At 35.5% G+C, this 21734-nt stretch overlaps 1 protein-coding gene across 4 annotated transcripts in view; it reads left to right on the top strand.

The window, feature by feature from the left end:
• Positions 1-21734, top strand: part of drd4a (dopamine receptor D4a) — a 37928-nt gene that overhangs the window by 14640 nt on the left and 1554 nt on the right. For 2 of the 4 annotated variants that reach the window (XM_073813357.1, XM_065277505.2), the window contains exons 2-4: positions 5028-5141; positions 16277-16389; positions 18690-19291. In XM_073813357.1, the coding sequence (XP_073669458.1) occupies positions 16304-16389; positions 18690-19291 (688 nt within the window). In that variant the 5' untranslated portion in view covers positions 5028-5141; positions 16277-16303. Of the gene's footprint in view, positions 1-4911; positions 4946-5027; positions 5142-13965; positions 14646-16276; positions 16390-18689; positions 19292-21734 lie in introns of those variants that run through there. The other 2 variants (XM_073813356.1, XM_065277504.1) reach the window with 2 other exon arrangements.

The following is a 21734-nucleotide window of genomic DNA, read 5'->3' as shown; positions in this document are numbered from 1 at the left end:
ACTTTCGCCTCGCAGACACCGCACATATGTTTCGATCATCTCTTTACATCTCATAAACCAGAAGAGAATGAGGAACTGTGTTTTAAAAGAAAATGTTGTCCTGGATATTGTACAATTCAGCTCTTTATATGTGAGAATAAAAACATTTATGGTCATAAAAGATGATTTACAAAGTGAAAGTATGATTGGAAATAATTATGTGACTTGGCACTACATGCAAATGAATGAAATGTTTTCAATGTCAGACATTGACGCAGTCAACGGCTTTGTTTAATCTTGGTTTGCATTTCTTTACAGTAATTTCTCATTTTATCCATATTGTAATAGTGAATCAAGCAACACTAGAAGTTAACACAAGTGCAATAGTTTGTAAAGGAAATAATCTCTAATGACATAACCTTACATGGTACAGTTTTTGTGTATTGTTAATTGTTTTGTTGGTTAATGTTTAGAAGTATTTGGCCAACATTAATGGGTGTAAATTATACTTGTAAACTTCTAATCTTACAGTAACACAATACTGACTGGATGTGTCATAATGATCTTATCTGCGCCCATACATACTGTAAAGTTTAATGTCTAATTAGTCCTTTGTCATAGAAAGTAAATACATATTTTTACATATTACTAAAAAAAACCTACGCCACTGACTTAAGACCAGGTTTTAGTTTGTCAATGGTGCAATCATTTTCAGTTGACTCTAAAATAGCAACGCGCCAACACATTAGCACCTCATTTTCATACTTGCCTGTCCATGGGTGAAAAGATGGGCACAACTGCATTTAAAGTCGTCATGGATTGTAATTAAAAACTTTTTTTGGGATTTCGCCATCATGTTTCTACAGTAGCCCTAAATGGACAAACTGCTCTAGAGATTGCATTTCGTCCCTATGTTGTATCAGACAACGAAACGTCACCATATGTAGCACCATAGGTGTTTTAAAATTAAAGAGATAGTTCGGCCAAAAATGATATTAAACCCATGATTTACTCACCCCCAAGCTGTCCGAGTTGCATATGTCCATCGTTTTTTCAGACAAACATATTTTTGGATATTTTAGAAAATGTTTTAGATCTTTCAGTTGATTAAATGTAATGTTACGGGGTCCACCCATAGTCCACGACCTTCAAGTCCACAAAAAGTGCGTCCATCCTTCACAAATTAAATCCAAACGGCTCCAGGATGATAAACAAAGGTCTTCTGAGGGTAATCCGTGCGGTGTTGTTGTAGAAATATCCATATTTAAAACTTTATTAACGAAAATAAATACCTTCCGGTAGCGCCGCCATCTTAGTCGCGTCCGCATTCAGGATGAGAGCTTACGGAGGCTACTCTGCTGCTGCTCTGTGCCCCCGCCCTCCGAATTTGTCATACGTCACTAAGAAAAGTGCGTACACTACGCTTATACTCTCTCCTGAATACAGAGGAGTCTAAGATGGCGGCGCTACCAGAAGGTAGTGTAAGAATTTTGATTGATCCTGACCAAAAGGTCAGCCCTTCCTGGGAACACAGCATGGATGCCCGAGAGTGCAGTGTGTGTGCCCTGTAGGTGCCTGAGGCAGCAAGGACATCAAAAGAGAAATTTTTTGCAACACAACAAGTTTTCCTCCAGGACTCACGGCAGGGGACCAAGACCCCCAAAACACCCCTCTCGGGAACCAGAACTTTATCTCGAATACAGGAGACTCCCTGGAGAGTTACACTTGATTTTCAAACACCACATCTCCATACAACAACAGGATTCAATGTTAATCTGTGACAATAAACAAGTAAACTTAACCTAATGTTGGGAGACAACTCCTACCTTAGAGATGTTGACCAATCACCCACTGTATGTATATTAGGCAACACCCCTGAATTTTACAACAACCAATCAGTAGCAAACTCCTATATGCTTTGTCTCTCTGGATATTTAAGGGAATGATGTAAAATGGTTCAGTGGGACTTTCAATATCGAGAAAGGCACCCCCATGATGCTGTCCTTGCACAGCATCATGTATTGTTATTTTACTTTGAGGAATCTGTAACCAGATCTTCATCTCATTACCAGGTATGCAATGGGTTTTCGTTTGATTTTCGTATTCGAATTGGAATGTAAATAGGCTTCTGAATTATGTTTTACCTACCTGGTTAATAAATTGTTATATTTGATTTCATTCTGTGTTGCTTGGTAAATGTTGACACTGCAAGTAATATCGTTGTATCCGTAGTTACCGTAAGGACTGAAATCAGGCTAGGATCGGCCCAATCCCAGTTAGATAGTGAATAATACATCAGCTGAGGATTTGAGAGATACGACTAGCAATTGGCATTAGTTTAAGTGTACTTAGAAGCGTGGAGGCTGTGTTTCCGTTTAGAGTAACATTTCTGATTACTCTAAATAGGGTCAGTCTCAACCTCTGTTTATTTCAATGTTATTCTATTCGTTAATCTTGATTAGAAATAATAATTGTAATAATTAAGTGTCACCTCTAAGGGGACTAAATAAAGTATGTTTAAAGTTGAGCATGCAGAAAGCGGCCGCTTAAGCGTATAGTCTAACCTCTGGCAGCGACCAACACTGATTCGCTTACGACCGTTGACCAGTATATTAATTATGAGGCCCGTACTAGGATCATGTGCGACTGTGAGAACCGAATGAACGAGTGTAATACCAGAGCTTTATCAGAATAAATAAACAAACATCCATCTAAATTCTGTAAGCTTTAAAAGTAATAATCAATCAAATTTGTAATATAATATAAACTAAATCTTTGTCTTTGGAGTCAGATTAGAGATAAATATACCTAAATTACGTAACGCCAAAACGTCATCTGCAAAGCGCCGGAAAAGACCGAACGCGCTATCAATCCTTCCCATGCGGTTTGGACTTCGCCATTGGGCCAAACGGATGGATGGGGGATATAAAATTCACCCCCTTTCAGTAGTTATTTTCGTTAATAAAGTTTTAAATATGGATATTTCTACAACAACACTGCACGGATTACCCTCAGAAGACCTTTGTTTATCATCCTGGAGCCGTTTGGATTTAATTTGTGAAGGATGGACGCACTTTTTTTGGACTTGAAGGTCGTGGACTATGGTTGGCCCATGTAACATTACATTTAATCAATTGAAAGATCTTAAACATTTTCTAAAATATCCAAAAATGTGTTTGTCTGAAAAACGATGGACATATGCAACTCGGACAGCTTGGGGTTGAGTAAATCATGGGTTTAATATCATTTTTGGCCGAACCATCCCTTTAAGGGGTGTGCTGTTTGTTGCAGTTCGCAATCTGACCACTAGATGACGCTAAAATTTACACACACACCACCTTTAAGGAATATTGTGGTATTTTTATCTGTGAGCTTAAAAATTCATGTTCTCTCATAATCTTTCCAAAGATTTACTCCCCTCCTCGAAACTATCGCTCCAACTATACTTCCAGTCACCAGAAATGGCGAGAGGGTGGGGCCCGGGAAAAGATCGCATCGATTAGCAACATGACCCAACTTACATTGATCCAATCAGTTTTCATCAGACGAAATCTAGTCCCGCCCTAAATTTTTTCTCTTTCCAGTAGGCTTTTCACTTGGATATACGTCACGACAGGGAAAATAAGACAAGCGCTAATTCAGTTTCATGACGGCCTTATACGACATGACGTTGGACATTAAAATGATAACTGCAAGAAAATAATTGCATCACACCTGGCATCATATTGCGCCAGGGGTTTTGTCCCCAGAGTACTTCTGTAAAGTTTTAGCTCAAAATACCCCACAGATAATTTATTATAGCACGTTAAAATTGACACCTTATGGGTGTGTCCTTTAAAATGCAAATGAGCTGATCTCTGTACTAAATGTCAGTGCTTTTGTTGGATAGTGCAGATTAAGGGGCAGTATTATCCCTTTCTGACATCACAAGGGGGGCCAAATTTCAATGAGCTATTTTTCACATGCTTACAGGAAATGGATTTTCAAAATTAAGTTACTGGGTTGATCTTTTTCACATTTTCTAGGTTGGTGGAGACCCAATTATAGCACTTAAACATCGTAAAAGTCAGATTTTCATGATATTTCCTCTTTAATGTTTATAAAGCATTTTCAGTGCCATGAAATCGCTCTTTATACATGGCTTAACTTCATTTTAAAACATCCATAAATGATATGTGGTTTAATTACATGACCACACCTGTTTATGATGACCTCATATCTTAGTCAGCCTGTGATTGGCCGCATATCAGTTGTAAGTGTTAGTCATGCACATTACAGTATTGAGTTATTAAAGACTAACTTTTAAAGGTGCTTAAATCCCCATTTAGTCAACCATTTATTTGAACCTTTTCATAATCTGTACGACATTTTTCACTACAAAGAGCCTTTTGTGAAACAGAAATGTTCTTTGAATGTTAAAGGCATCATGAAGCGTATTTATTTTTAAGAGTGCATACATTGTTTAAAAAATAAAATGCAGCATTTTTGTCAAATCAACATATATTTTTGCTACTTCAACTTAAATAATTGAGTTAAACGAGTAGTTTTGATAATTTATGTCAACTATTCACAGGTCAAAACCTAAAATAGACTTGCAAAGCCAAATTTAACTTCATGCTACATTTTTTTTTACAGTGTAGTAATAAATTCTATACATCTATAACTTTATATTTCTAGTTTGATTTGTGCCTAAGAAACCTAATCTTGCATGACAATGTAATTCAATAAAAACTACAAATGAAAAGTTTCAGCGTTTATTAAAATATATACAACAGTTTGTCGTACAACATTTACAACACATGTTTGATGTTAAACTGATTCATGTTTGTGTTTTTGGTCATTAATCCGCAATGCAAGCAAACTCTTTACTGATACATGTTTGGACACGAATACTGTTTCATCAGGAACATGAGTCTCTCTGTATCTCCATTGACATCACTGTAAAAACACCAAGCATTCATGATAAGTAAACTGTGTTATTGTCTGTATTTACAACATTAATGTTTATTTCATATTTACCTTTTCTTACTGTTCTGCATTCGTTTCAGGAATGAACACATGGAGGTGATCTTTGCTTTGGATTTGAGAAGTTCAGCATATCTGTTTGTGAACTCGATGTCGCCCAGCTGTCTCGTCTGAAGCCAAGATCTCCTGGAACTGAAGTAAGAAACGAGTTTGATTAAGAGCATTTACATTCATGCATTCGGCAGACATTTTAGTGCTCTCTGGGTTCAACGACCTTTTGCACTTCTAATGCAATGCTTTACCACCAAGCTATACAGGAGCATTTGTCAAACTAAGTCAGGAAATGTATGCCTGCCTATAAAGTTGATAACCCTAAAACAAATACACTTTTATGTGTTTGCTTATTTCAAAGAACATATGAACTAGGGATGCACCGATACTGGTATCGGGTATCGGCCTCGATACCACATTTTCTAAAGTACTCGTACTCATTAAAAGTCCCCCGATACCAGGGATCGATACCACGGTCTGAGAAATGTCTATGTTTCAGCTGCGTGTAAGGGGTTAATGCCTCTTGTGTTGTCCAAAGAGGCAGAGTTTACAACAAACTGGAAAACTAGTCGTTTGTTTTTTTTTGTTAAATTATATGACTAAAGCTGTAACCTGTTAATTTAAATCATGTTTTTTATTAAGTACTCTGTATCGGTATCGGCAAGTACTGAAATGCAAGTACTCATACTCGTACTCGTATTCCAAAAAAGTGGTATCGGTGCATCCCTAATATGAACAGTTTGGTTCGTGATCAATGCCATTTAAAAATATTAGTTACCGGCAAAATCAGTATTGTATTAGGTCAATATTTAAAAGTAAAATCTTTATTTTAAGCAAAATACAATATCCGCCGTGTTATTCTGTCATCTTTTCTCCCTTTTTTCCCAAAACGCAATAAGTCCTCCTTCTCTGCAGAATGCAATAAATCTGCTTAACCAATCACAGCGCTCCATTCCACGCACCGTAAACAACGATGGCAATGGAATCCTAGTTTTCGTGATCAACAAACAAACAAAATCAAAATAATACTTTTGATGGCATTGATAAACCTGTGGTGGTTTTCTGTTACGGCAAAGAAACATAAGCCTGCAAAATCGAATAATTTACGTGAGAGGCAATCAGGCGAAGGAAAAATGCCGTCTGTTGCTTGTTCTCACACGACAACATCAAGCTTCTGTCTAGGGCTGCATAACGATTAATCGCGATTAATCGTTTGCAGAATAAAAGTTTTTGTTTACATCATATATGTGTGTGTACTGTGTATAATAATTATGTATAAATAAATATACACACATGCATTGTATAATTTTAAGAAAAAAATATTTATAGATTAAATATTTATATATAATATAAATTATATATAAATATAAAAATTTATATACACATGTAAATACGCCTTAAATACTTACATGCAAGTGTATTTATTTATGCATAATTATTATACACAGTACACATGCATATATGACGTAAAACAAAAACTGTTATTCTGCAAACGATTAATCGCTTCTTCTGTCATGCTAACACATTGACCCCAGGGGATCTTATGAAAAACTTTACATTATTTTACTCAAAGTCAATGAAAATCGAGCAGGACCAAAACATTTTACAGCTGATCGCTGTCAAAAAGTCCAGCGACAATGTCCCAAGGATGACAGCAGTAATGACAGTGTAAGTCAGATACACAGATAAGTGTTTTAATTAATGCCATTAATGTTTATTTTTTAATCAGTGTATACCACTAGTCAACTAAATGAATTTAACATGGCAAAGATGAATGCACATTTATATATTGAGTCAATAGATTTATAGCATTTTGAAAAAAAAATTAATAATCCGTTTTTATAATAAATCTTTGAAAATCAAATCATGGATAAGTTTTTCATCCTGTCACTTTCTTGGTATAGAAAACACATTTAACTCTTCATATATGGTTTTCTCCAAAAAAAAAATAAGGAACTTTTTGCTTTAAAAGCCAATGTAGAAGATATTACATAGATCTGGCTCAAAAGAATAAATTGGTAACACTTTACAATAAGGTTCATTAGTTAACATTAGTTAACAACATTAGTTAACATGAACTAATAAGGAACTGCATGTACACAGCATTTATTAATCTTTGTTAATGTTAATCTTAACATTTACTAATACTTTATGAAAATCTTGTTAATGTTAGTTAATGCATTGTGAACTAACATGAACAAACAATTAAAAGCTTTATTTCTATTAACTAACATTAACAAAGATTAATAAATACTGTAACAAATGGTTAGTTAATAAATTAACTAATGTTAACTAATGAACCTTATTGTAAAGTGTTAGCAATAAACTGTATTTACAATACTAAAATGTCCACAAGAGGACAGTAAGACACAAAATAACTTATAGATTCACTACACTGTAAAAATAAATGTTGGATTAACTTAAAAAATTACTTTAATTGGTAACACTTAAAAAAAATAAACTTTTAAGTGGAAGTAATTTATTTAAGTAGATCAAAATTTCACCTTTTACACGTGTAAGAGTTAAAGACTTTAAGACGTACCCGCTTCTCAAGTCAACAGTCATATCAGCATCATCCCTGGGAAACATCTCTTTGGGTAAAAAGCTGTCAGATCCGGCGATGCTTTCATCCTCATCCAGATATCTATTATGATGGATGTAAAAAAAGAAAGAAGTTTATGATAAGTCTTCCACTGTTAGAGACAGACTTAACATGCAACACACTTTTATTAACACAAATGTCTTTGAATGTGTTGTCTTACGACATCCAGCGATAAAATGTAAGAGCAATGACATGCATTATAGAAATCATCAAGACTTTAGATTTATGCATTTGGCATTTTATCCAAAGCTAAATGTTTTTTACTGGGATCGAACCCATGATCTTTTGCACTGCTAATGCAATTTTATATAATAAGTTGAGCAACATAAACACCTGTACATTTGAATGGCTACTTCAACTATACAAACTGTCCTCTTATCTTGACCCAGTCTGTGAAACCCCAGCTGAAAATCTTTTTTCTACATCAAATCATCCTACATAAAGAACAATCTGTGTAAATATAACCTTGATGTCTTTAATATTGACTGAGTAAGATCATGTCAAAGATCAATGAAATAAATCAAACTTTCATGCTCCTCATCTCATCATTAGATTATGAGCCTTCAACCTGGATTTCCTAGACAGGGTTACATTTCTAGATGACAATAAGATTTAAGGAAGTTGATCTGACCCGTCCAGAACTGGAAGACCGGTTGCGCACTGCAGGACGAAGATGGCAAGGATGTACCCCTTCATCAGACCAGTGAGAAAAGACATTTCAACACCTTACAAAGACAAAAACCAAACGTTTAGTGCAGAAAGATGAGAAAAATGTTGATGCTCCAGTAAGGACCCAGCAGTCGTTCGGCGTTTCTTAAATTCGCAGGCTTTATGTACCCCAAAAATCATCGATCTGGAGATGTCAAACAGAGTTTTATTGGCTGTATTATTTACTTTTCTCATCAGCGTTTTCCTCCACTCGATCTGATGACCTCACGTGTGCGCTCGTGCTAATAAAGTTAAACAGCGTTCACTTCCTTAATTGGTGGTGCACACAGATGAGGAGCGTTTGATATTGATGCGATCATTAATAAATCAATGAGGAAGGAAAGATTACGTGTCTGAGATTAAACACAGGCTTTAATAGTTAATGACAAGAGTAAATAACATCATGATTTCATCCAACTGCTCGGTTACCAAAATCACCCACCCACCCCCTTTATTATCCTTTATTTGACCAGGAAGGTCATATTAAGATAAACATCTCGTGATGTCATCAGGCCTGGTATGAACTTTATGAAATTCAATACTACATACTTTAAAAGAATATATTTTCAAATATAATTTTAAATATATTTCAAAATGGGCAAAAAATATATGTGCTGATATATATTTTGAAATATATTAACAAAAATATAATTTTCACCATTATATTTTTTAGGCCATTTCATGTATTGTATTTTAAAATATATATATATATAAATATACTTATAATTTTATATTGTATATACATATGCATTTTATACAAACATATATTTTGGCCAGGAAAAATATATGTGCTAATATATTATGAAATATATTTACAAAAATATATTTTTTAGGCCATTTTATGTATATTTTGAAATATATTTAAATAATATATATATATTTTAATCATATATATATATATATATATATATATATATATATATATATATATATATATATATATATATATATATATATATATATATATATATATATATATATATATATATATATAATTAAAGCATTTATATTCACGTTGCATTGGAAGAAAAATTTGTAAACAAAAAAGTTAAAATTAAATATATTTTGATCTTCAAAAATATACTTATAATTTTATATTGTATACATATACATTTTATGTCTAAAAATTTACAAAAATATATTTTTCACCAATATATTTTTTAGGCCATTCTATGTATATTTTGAAATATATATATATATATATATATATATATATATATATATATATATATATATATATATAAAGCATTTATATTCACATCCCATTGGAAGAAATATTTGTAAACAAAAAGGTTAAAATTCCATATATTTTTAACTGTAAAAATATACTTTTTTAAATTGTATATTGTATATATACATATACATTTTATACAAACATATATTTTGGCCAGGAAAAATATACGTGCTGATATATATTATGAAATATATTTACACAAATATATTTTTCACCAATATATTTTTAGGGCATTTTATGTATATTTTGAAATATATTTAAATAAAAATTATAAATAAAATGAAAGCATTTATATTTACGTCGCATTGGAAGAAAAAAATTTTGATCTTCAAATTTATACTTATAATTTTATATTGTACACATACATACATTTTATACAAACTTATATATTTTGGCCAGGAAAAATATATTTTTGGCTGTATGGGTTGTAAAATAAGAAATATATTTGTTGCCCCTAAAATACATTTTTAAATATATTCTCATATATGAAGGTTAACACTAAATATATTTTCAAATTCAAAATATATTTAATTAAGCTTTACTTTCTACAAAATGTATTAAGCATATATTTAAAAAATATTATGGGGCAGAGAAATGTATTTATTGCAGAACGGGGAGATATTAAACAAACCTTGTGTTAAATTACATTAAAATTTAGCCGATGCTTTTATCCAAAGCGTTCTTTTAAGTTTTTCACTTTATCTTTTTTAAACACATTGACTTAATTTAAAGTCTTTTAGGGGAAGTCGCACCACCAGGCGACCATATTTGCATTTCCCCCAGAGAATCATTAGTCTTTGATTGGTCCTTTTAACTGGAAGGCGGGACTTTTGTCACCAAAGCGGTCATATTGAGCATTGCATTGTCCCCTACTCATATATATATATATATATATATATATATATATATATATATATATATATATATATATATATATATATATATATATATATATATATATATATAGCAGTGCTCAATCTTGTTAATATTTTTACATTAAATCTGCCATCATTTACAGCCGTATAGTTTTTAACCCTTTAATGTCTGCTGTAGTTTGATTGATGTCTCAGTTTATTTTTAATAATCATTTTCATTCCTCTGAGGTTATTGAATACATTTGTTTCTGTAGGTGACTACGGAGCATTCGGATGATATAATAATAAATTATAATACACAATTAGACTCTACTGAACCCTGATAGACTGCTGTAATTACAGTATTGTTGTGAATGAAAGTGTCAGGTATGAGTCAGGATGATGCTTGAGCGTGCCGTGACCCTGGTGAGAGCCGTGTGAGGTTGTAAAGATGAATTGTGATGATAGCTGGAGATGTGATGGATTAAACAACCGTTACTGTACCAGAATGATATTGTTTCATTTATTGCAAGGTTTTTTCCCTTTAGAGAAGTCGCAACACTAGGTGGCCATGTTTGGGCAGTTTTGCTAGACTAAAGTAGGGAGAGTGGGACATAAATTTAAGCTTTTTGGCTTCATCATTAAAAAAATATTTAAGTTAGATTAATCATATTCGTACACAATCAACACACAGATATATGCGTGGGACCTACCGTTATCGTACAATTACACCGAAAGTGACAGGAGTGCAAACGTGACAACTTACCCCATAGGTGGGGTTACATGGTTCCCACGGGTCCTTAAAATCCTTGAAAGTTTGTGAATCTGGGGGGAAATTCAAGGCCCTAGGAAATTTTTGAAAATATACATACATAGATACAGGTCATTGAAAGTGCTTGAATATAATTTATGCAAGAAGTTTTCTGGAAAAATCCATATTACTCCCTGTGTAGTGTAGGATAATATCATAAAAATTCTAGACTTTTTAAGCACATGTGTTTACTAAGGTGTGGGAACCCGGGGGTTAATTGTAACAAACAGAGGGTTTGTTGTAACACCTGCTAGAAAATTTAGTTTAAACACAAAAAAAATATACAATTCTGTGGATATTGTTTATATATCTGCCTATAATAGATAGATATCCACACATTCATCCATTCATGATCCTTCATCTAACCATCCTTGTATTATGCAGCAATGCATATAAATAGATTTTTAAGACAAAAAATTATAATTGTGATTTATTTTCCCTGATATTATATTAATATTTATAATTTTGATTAACAGTATTTACATTATCTTCTTAAGCCCAAACTACTGCGCATGCGCACAGGCTGGCAAGCACCTCATGCAACTCTGTACAGAGCCTGAGCTGTTGGTGTGTATCACTGAATAATATCACACCCTGACCATTTACCCATAATTCCCTCCTGCTGTCCTATAACTTCCCTGTCCGGCCCAAACCAATCTCATTAAGAGTACACGTGGTCACCCGACAACAGCTGTACGGATGGCATCAGTGAAACACCCAGGGCACAGGGTGATCTGTTACTACAACAGCTTGACGGATGACGCTTGCAACGCTAGGATCATTGGGTTTGATTCCCACAAAATATGTCATACAGATGGGTACAGATACCTGTAAAGGTACCAATATGCACTTTTTTGGAAAGGGTACCATCCCAGTGCCAGCTTTTGTACGTTTTTTCTGAAAGTAGAGCACACAGACTGATCCCTTAATGGCATCTAAGTAGTTTTAAATAAATGCATCTTATTTCATCTCTTGTGTTAGTGTTTCTAATCAGTTTATATTTAAATTCATCTGTTGTTTGGCTTTAATGCCTTCACTATAACTCAACTTTAAACATAAGACTCAATTACTGTCTGAGATCGTACTAAAATCAAGATTTAATAACGCTTTACGCATTTTATTAAAAGGCTGTTTATGGTTTAATTTGACTTTAATGAGGACCGGGAAATGAAACGGGATTGTTTAAATTGGACATAAATGATAAAAGATGATTTTATAGGTCAAGCAATAAGAGCTTAACTATTCATAATGTCATTTCTACAGCAGGATGCTCAGATCAGAATGAATATGTTAAATATACAGATTTGTATATATTTTCCGTCTAACTTAAAATAAAGCAATGTTAGACTGAACTCTTAAATTTGTGTGGTAATGCAACTTTAATGGACACACACACATACAGAAAAATAAATATGCTTGGATTTACAGTGCAAACAGCCCAAATGTGTAGTAACATCAAATGGGCATAGACCCAAAAAGACACATGACTGCAAAATATTGATCAGCACTTTTTCCTTCCATCTTAAATACTTAATAAGAGCGCGGTCATGTATGCATGCAAGAATCATTTATTTTGCTTTAAAACGTCGTTTGGCTGCCTTATTTTTAGCAATCCTGTAACCACAGGGAAATCAGCTTTGGATGTGCATTAAAGCCCAAATCTTTGTTTTTCTCTAAATTAAAAAGTGAAACTTTCAGTGCCTTTGACTGTTTGCTTACAGCAATGCTCTTACAATTGATTTCTATGGGACAAGACGTTATATTAAAGTGCACTTTTTCAAAACTATAACCGCATTGAAGCTTGATAAAATTGTTTTTATGTTTCTTTCTAACATTGTTTAGCCAAGATATAAAACATCTGAAGGGAAGAACGTACGAAAGTGAAGTTCATTCATCTTATTTGTTTGGCACCGTCATCAACTGTACCTCAATATTTCAGAATAATTTGTCTGAATGAACAAACCAGCAGGCATTTTTCACCTAAAAGGTCAACTCTCCTTTATTCATCTACAGGACCTTGAAAGGTCAAAGCCTTGCTTAAAGATTTGTCATGCTGTGCTGATGAAATCTACACGGATAATCCATAAACAGATTATGGCACAATACACAGTGACACACGGGCGTCTCTCTCAATGCCTGCTAATGAGACAAGTGCTGTTGACTGAATGTGCTTTTGAATGCAAACTTGAATTTGAAACCAGATGACAACACTTATAAGTATTGTTGAGTTTCTGAGTCACATGTGAAAGCTTTTTTTTAAGGGACATCCCAATCATGATTACAATCAAATAAAAATTTTTTATGATACAATATGTTAAAAGTAATAACAGTATTTCAATATCAATATTGTGTTTATTATTAATTCATAACATTTTACTAAACATATTTCCAGTTCTGTGGAGGCATTAAAAGTCTGTAAAAAGTATTGCAGTATACATAAAAAAACATTTTTCTATTTTTTATTATATTTTGCATAACCTAAAAATGCTAGTTAATAAAATATATTAGTGTTAAAATGTGTACAACTTTATAAATATATGATTTTATAATGTAAAAATTCTATATTAAAATATGCATTTATAAACTTTGCATTTTGCTCTTCTTTTAATTCTGTAAATGTTACGCATTCTTTTGTGCAAGCAATATAGATTTTATTTTTTAATAAACATTCCTGTGATCGCCTCAGCCACTCATGGTAAATGTCACTCCCACCGTCACGCGTGGAGAGATTATCACTCCATGGGAATCTCGCGTAAAGTCTGGAGATGCCAGCAGGCACCCGGCACGTCACGAGCTTTATTCGCAGCCGTATTCATCAACTTTAACAAGTGATGTGTTTATGAAGACGAGCGTTTTCAATAACTGCGATAATATAATGAAACGCTGCGGCCGGTAATAATAGCGCGCAATAACGCGCGCACTAAGCTGCTTTAAAGACGCCGCGCGCAGGTGGATGGAAATAGAAACGCAAGCCGGAGATCAGCGCAGGAAAACTTTCAGGCAGAATAATGAAGAATGAACAACGGTTCAAGGTCTTAATGTAGTTATCCAAGTCTGTGATTATGGTTAAATAACGGGACGCGAGCGGAAACGCGCGCAGTTCATTCGGATGCGAGAAGAAAACGAGGAATCTGATGGCAAAGAAGAAACTGGTTTTAATGCTGTGTGTTTGATGAAAGTATTGCCAGATGACGGATTATTATAGAGACAGACATGCCGGCCAACCTCACCATACCCAACCACACCACGAACTACAACTTCCCAGCACTCATATTCGGGATTGTATTGATTATTTGCATAATCTGTGGGAATGTTCTGGTGTGCTTGAGCGTTTACAAGGAAAAAGCTTTGAAAACCACAACAAACTACTTCATAGTCAGTTTGGCTGTTGCTGATCTGCTCTTGGCTGTTCTGGTTTTGCCGCTGTTCGTTTACGCGGAGGTGAGTTACACTGTACTGATGCGCAATTGTAAAGCATTGCATTATCAATGCAAAGGTTATGGGTTCGATTCCCAGGTTGCATTAGCTTGAATCCACTGCTGTACTGTAGACCAGCTAAATTATTTCACCTAATTATCCTCTTAAATTGCTTGGTAAAGCTTAATCCATTAAAAATACTAAAGGTGCTTAATTTTTTTAATTATTATTTTTAAGACCCTATGTCTGAATGTTTTTTTAGGTACCCAAAAATGGCTCTTCTATCGCATTGCTGTGAAAAACCTTTTATTAAGCACCTTTATTTATGCCAGTGTAACTTTTGGTCACTTTTATGTTGTTGTTTTTTGCCTGAAAACAATAGTCGGCAAGGTCTACTTGTAATAATAACTAGTAAACAGCTTACTGTAGTAATAAAGAAGTGATTGACATCTAAAACAAGCTAATCTTGTAATTTAATCTGGCCAAAACCAAACTGTTTTGTCTTTAGAAGAGAAGTCTGTTATTCTGCTTTTCTGAAATATAATCAGATGTACCGTACATGTTTACCATGAGATACTTTCATAAATTACAATGCTTTCTCAATTTCCATAAAACAGTAGTTCGACACCCTCAATGGTCAACTGTTCCCCTTGCGTGAAAACTTTGCACACATGCATTCATCTGCAGTGTTGTTTCTGCCAAAACCAGACATCATAAACACACTTAACAATAAACATTGTTGCATCACCCCAGGGTGCGGGCACAAGGTTTCCACTGGAGTGCCCAAAGAGGCCTCAGAAATAACAACAGATTGACATTCCAGTACAAAGTCGAGGCGTCGGGTTACCGTGTCCCCCCAACTGGGATATCAAGGTGATAAACCAAACAGTTTTTGGAAACCATTTTAGGCCAAGGACATGTTTGAAACAACCTCATGTGGGTCAACCTCTGCTTGGTTAAAATTCACCACGGACTCACGGCTTCCACTTTGTAGGGCCAATGTGGGTCGTTGGCATGGGAGAGAGGCCATTACCAAAAAGCAATTAAGAATCTGTCCTCTTCTACATGCCAATAATTAAAATGCCATTAAATCCTCCTCTCTGATGTTGCATCTCTTTTTTATGCATTATGTGTATCTGCTACTCAAATGCACATCGGTCTGAGAGCATTTGGTGTGTGTGTGTATTTGGCTTTGGTTGTTGTGACAATGCCAAGCCGCTAATAGGGATATCAAAAGGTTCACAAACACTGCTGTGGTCCTCGGTGGAGGAGGTTCAGAGGAGGTGAAAGAGTGCAGAGGTTTGGATGATGGAACGGTTATCATGAACTAGCAACTTTTTCCTCAAATATCACCCAAATCTATATGTTAAAAATAAAGGTGCCATAGAATAATCATTTTGGGTAAATGTTCCATAAATAATAACCGTGCACAACTTAAGATCCTTTCTGTTTTACTAAAGGTTCTTTGTAGTGGAAACAGTTTCATTTTTTTTTACTGAAAGATTTTTAGGGGAACCAAAATGGTTTTTCTATGACATCATTGTTAAAAACCTTTTGTAGCATCATTTTAGGAGTGCATGCATGTTCCTTTGGTGTTGCCTGTTGGTCAATGATGAAATTTTAAGACCATGATTACCTAATGGTCAATCTCTCAGTTTCAGGATGGAGTTTGGAGTTTGAATATGACTGTATGTGATGGACTCATGACTATGGATGTGATGCTTTGCACAGCTTCTATATTTAACCTCTGTGCCATCAGCATTGACAGGTGAGTCTTTACACATTAACATTACCAGTTAAAGGTTTGAACACAGCTGGGTGATTCGGGATGCCTGATTTTTGAAAAACACTTTTTCGGTCCGAGTACCAAAACACACTTGTAGTCAATCAGTAGTTGCCTGGGTTGCGTATGTGTGGGGCGGGCGGGTCTATCAAAAGAAGGTCCAGATTATATTGGGGTAGGGGTGTGTTTGTTTAGGTGATTTCAAATGTCAACATTGGCTCTCAGAGATCATGCACCCCGCCTTTAAGTGTTATGAAAAAAATGTCACAATGCAACCCACTACAATGTGCTTATCATGTCCACATTTTAAAAGAGACCGAAGGGATTTTATCTAGTTTTAAAGAGGAAAAATATTGAAATTCTTTGGTTATTTTTAGCCCGATGCTAATGGTCTAATCAGATTCATTGGATTATGCTAAGCCAGAGCCGGCGCCAGACCATAACTAACAGGGGGGCATTTGGCTTCCAACGGGGGGCACGCAATAGCAACAATAACTTGCAAAAACAAGACATTAAACAACAAATACAGTGCAAGCACACACTCATACAACTGGTACAGACTGTCAGCTCATTTCCTGTATAAAGTGCAAAGACCACAAACTATGCGCAAAACTATTGAACTTCGACCGCAACTTGAGCGCAAGCTGAGCTCTGCTGCGCTCGCGCTTTGCTCTACGCAACAAAAAACCGCCCTCGCGCGGCGCAAGCCATTGAAATGAATGGGTTTCATAGCGCAGCGCATAGCGCAGCCCACACCGCGTCCTGGCTTGAAAAAAGCCGCTTTACCATAATCACGTTGCAATGCTGTTAACGGTCTATAGACACACTTCACATTTAAGCTTACGTAATTTAAAACAACGCTAACTTACCTTTAAAATAGCTGAAGACGGGGTGTACGAACATAACTTCCTTAAAACAGTGTCCTGTAGATTTGTAAATTCAACCTCGACCTCTAATCTCTGAGTTTGAGCCAGTCTGTGTTTGCATGAAGTCAGATGAAGCAGGCGGTGCTGATTCGTTGTAAATGTTCTAATATCCATATTTCACACGATCCATAAAATGCCGCGAAAAAACACGTTGCTAGTATCAAATCACAAATATGCTAGACGTAAGACGGGTGAGACGCGGCAATACATCCAATCAGAGAAACTGGTCTATTTTAAATAAAGAAAACATATATCAACTATATTTTCCTCATTTGATTACATTATAAGTCATGAAACATTCAATGTTTAATTTATTTTAATTATTCTTGATATATATTAAATTAATAAAAAACTTTGTAGGGGGGGCACAACAACCTGTTTGGGCGGGCACTGCCCGCGAATGCCCCCCCTTGACGCCGGCCCTGTGCTAAGCTATGCTAAAAGTGGTACCACCAGATTTGGAGATCAGCTGAATGGATTCCAAAACAGTAAAAATCAAATGTTTAATTTGAAAATGAGTGGAGTGTCCCTTTAAAAGTGAACACAACACTTGAGCAAACTGTGAATAACTTACTAACAGTTATTCATGTGCTTAAAGGGATAGTTCACCAAAAATGACATTTCTGTCATCATTTACTCTAAAATGTTGTTTCAAACCTGTATAAATTTCTTTGTTCTGCTTAACACAAATTAAGATATTAACCAAAGAGATCTGGGGCACCATTCACTTCCATACTATTATTTTTTTTATACCAAAATATCTTCATTTGTATTCAGCTGAACAAAGAAATATATATAGGTTTGTAACAACTTGAGGGTGAGTAAATGATGACAAAATGTATATTTTTTGGTGAGCTATCCCTTTAAAGGCGGGGCGTGTGATTTTTGAAAAACACTTTGAAAAACAGAGTCAGGCTGAGTACCAAAACACACTTGTAGCCAATCAGCAGTAAAGGGCGTGTCTACTAACCGACATCGTTGCCAGGGTCAAGATTCTATTGGGGTAGGGGCGTGTTTGTTTAGGTACTTTCAAATGTCAACATTGGCTTTCAGAGATCATGCACCCCACCTTTAAGTGTTATGAAAATAATGTCACAATGCAAAACCACTTCATGAGAATGTGCTTATCATGTCCACATTTTAAAAGAGACCGAAGTGATTTTATCTTATTAGCACTTGTAATAAAGGCATTATCAGGTTAACCGTACTAAGTGAATAAGACATTCAACCAGTGGCTTAGCTGCTGATGAAAACAGAAGGTTCCTGTATGGGCCAAGAAAATTTTTGATGGTAATGAATAGTTTTTTGCCCCAATGTTGTGTTGTTGTTAAAAGCAATCTTCTGTACGGCTCACTGCAGGTTCATCGCTGTGTCCATCCCTCTTAATTACAACCGCAAACATGTGGACTACCGACAGATTGTCCTGCTATCCGCCACGTGGATCTTAGCCTTGGCCGTGGCCTCGCCGGTGATGTTCGGAATCAACGACGTCCCCAACAGGGACCACAGCGAATGCAAGCTGGAGGACAACAATTACGTGGTCTACTCCTCCGTCTGTTCGTTTTTCGTGCCCTGTCCCATCATGCTGTTGCTGTATTGCGGGATGTTTCGCGGGCTGAGGAACTGGGAGGAGGCGCGAAAGGCCAAGCTGATGAGCAGCATGCAGGCCTGCAGAAAGCTCCAGGAAGCAGAATCGTTGCAGCCCCTGTCCGGATTGCCCCCTCCTTTACCGCCCATCATCGACAAAGACCTCGCTGATATGTCTCTGGATGAGCTGGATCAGGACCAGTATCCCGACTCGGACAGTCCGTACCAGGTGGACTGTAAAGACGGAGGCGTGTCCATGCTGGCGTACCCCGGTGAGAGCTATAATGAAGATCAGAACCGGAACCGACAGAAGAAGAGAGCAAAGATTAACGGACGGGAACGGAAAGCCATGAGGGTGCTGCCTGTTGTAGTAGGTAGGTGTGATTGTTTCTTTTGGTTAACTGGATCCTATCCCTGTATATAAACCCAAATGTACTGGATTAGCCATCTATATGCATTATAGAGAATTAAAGTTGTCTTTACCCAAGTGTAGGAGTATTTGTTCAGGCAAAGGAAATAAAAAGAATTGGATTCACTGTGATTTTGACATTTAATTTACAAAGGCAACAAAGCATAACTGTGTTTATCTCTGCCTTTCCCTCTATGTTTTAAGAGGTAAGATGAGTACAGTACAGTATTTACTGTACAGACACGCCATATGTGCTGAAACGTGTGGCTCTGATTGGCTAATCATTCTTCAACAATCCTCCAATGGGATTATGACGTAAGCCGCACTTCAGTCCAGTCGGCGGTGTTGGGTCAGCTGTCACTTTAAGACAGACTCTTATCCTCTTGACGGGTTGCTTATGATGGTAGAACTCTGTGAGATCAGACGGTACAGTACTGACAGTTCTGGCTGATCTCTTCTGCCCCGGGTAATGACCAGTCATCCAATCCCATCTCAAAACAGATAATGTGTAGTAGAAGCAAACTGTTAACCCGGAGGAAAGTGTTGATGGTCAGTGGTTACTCTTTCATAGCTCAGGGGATTTCAGTTGTGTTTCATATTAGTCTCAGATTTTTTTTTTTTCTAAAATTGATTACTAAAATATAAACATATGAGACAATTGTTAAAATATATTCAGTATAGAGCTGTGAAGTTAATATGGATCAAATGAGTAAAATAATCAGGTTTTTCTCGAGTCTTTTTCTCAGGAGAAATATTTGAGACGCAGGAGACCTAAGCAAAAGTTTTCTTTTACTTTTAATTGAGATATTAAAGAGATCTCATCTATGATTATTTTTTTATATGGGTGTGTAGTAGAGGCAAAAATTCACTTTTAATATTAACTGTCGCACTCAAGGGAAAATATACCTTTTGATTTTATTAAATGGGTAACAAGAATAAAAAACAATAATATGGACACAAAAATGGCCCCTACTGTCACTGGTCTGGTACCTTTTTAAAAAGTACACCGTTAAATAAATCTGTGTCCATAATTTTTAATATCATTATTACCCCTTTAACTCTTTCTCCGCCACCATTAAAAAAATGCCAAAAATGTTATGCTTTTCACAAAAGTTTAATGACTTTCAGAAAATGTTCATCTAAAAAAAATCGTTTAATCCTATCTTCATTTGTTCTCTTTTTATCACCTCTCAAATATTATCATATATATATATTATATTATGGGTAGGTTTCAGTGGTGGCCGGTGACTTCACTGTAAAAAAATTCCGTAGAAATTTGCAGCTGGGTTGCCGGTAACTTACCGTAGAATTAAATTTATGTTATTTACTGGCAACATTTTGTTCAAAGTTAAATGAACATTTAACATTTACAAGTCTTTGTCTTTACAGCATAAAACTAGAAAAATAGCATCAAGCAAAACGTTCTGGGAAACAAAATCTGAAGCAAAAAACAGAAAAAGGTTTATGATGATTTCTGGTTCCCAGAATGCTTTGCATGAGGCTGTTATTGTATAGTTTTATTCTGTAAAGATAAAGACTTGTTAATATTTAAAATGTATTCAACTTTGAACAAACTCTTGCCAGTAAATAACATAAATGTTAATCTACGGTAATTTACCGGCAACCCAGCTGCAATACCATTGTAATTTCTACTGATTTTTTTACAGTGTTCTTTTTCGAGGGCGCACGATGCAAAGTTCGTCACAACATGTATGTAGCCCGTCGTGTGTGGTTCGTAATTTCAAAATATGTGTTCAGTGCGTCGAGTGATCTCGTGTGCATCACGTGTCTTGTCAAAATAAATGCCTGTTGCGGACGCGTCTAAACAGTTTATGATAAAAGACTTGAGTTTGCCAGAGACTCGCATAATCTCATGCGTAATCAGAGTTTACTGTTAAGGGAGTGTCTTGTGTGTATTTTGTGAACGTGAACGTCTCTTTTATCATAAACATTTTTGAAGCATGTGCAGCAGGCACTTATTTTGACAAAACACCTGATGCATGACGCAACAAACACATTTTTGAAAATACGAGCAACACACACGACACTCAGAACACATATTTTGAATTTGCGCCCCTCGGAAGAGCAGTCACGAGCCGCCAGTGGTAGGTAAGGTTTCTTCAAAAATACAAAATTTATGAGATAATTACATTTTTGTATATTACTTTTGTCAGAGATCAGATTCAGAATGATGATCAAAACATACACAGAGTTTTAACTGTTTTGAATTAGTGAATGCTTCATTGTTTTATAAGTAGGGTAAGTGGACCACCTAGTGGATTATGGGGGAATTATAGATTACCGTAAAAACTTGTTAGGGAAGCGTCATTGGCAGGGAAGCGTTTTCTCTTAATTGACGAGATAACTTGTCAATGGCAGGGAAAAGAGTTAATAAAATCAATAAGCTG

Source organism: Paramisgurnus dabryanus, chromosome 23, assembly GCF_030506205.2.
Source record: "Paramisgurnus dabryanus chromosome 23, PD_genome_1.1, whole genome shotgun sequence".
NCBI lineage: Eukaryota > Metazoa > Chordata > Actinopteri > Cypriniformes > Cobitidae > Paramisgurnus > Paramisgurnus dabryanus.
This window is presented reverse-complemented; position numbering and strand designations above follow the sequence as displayed.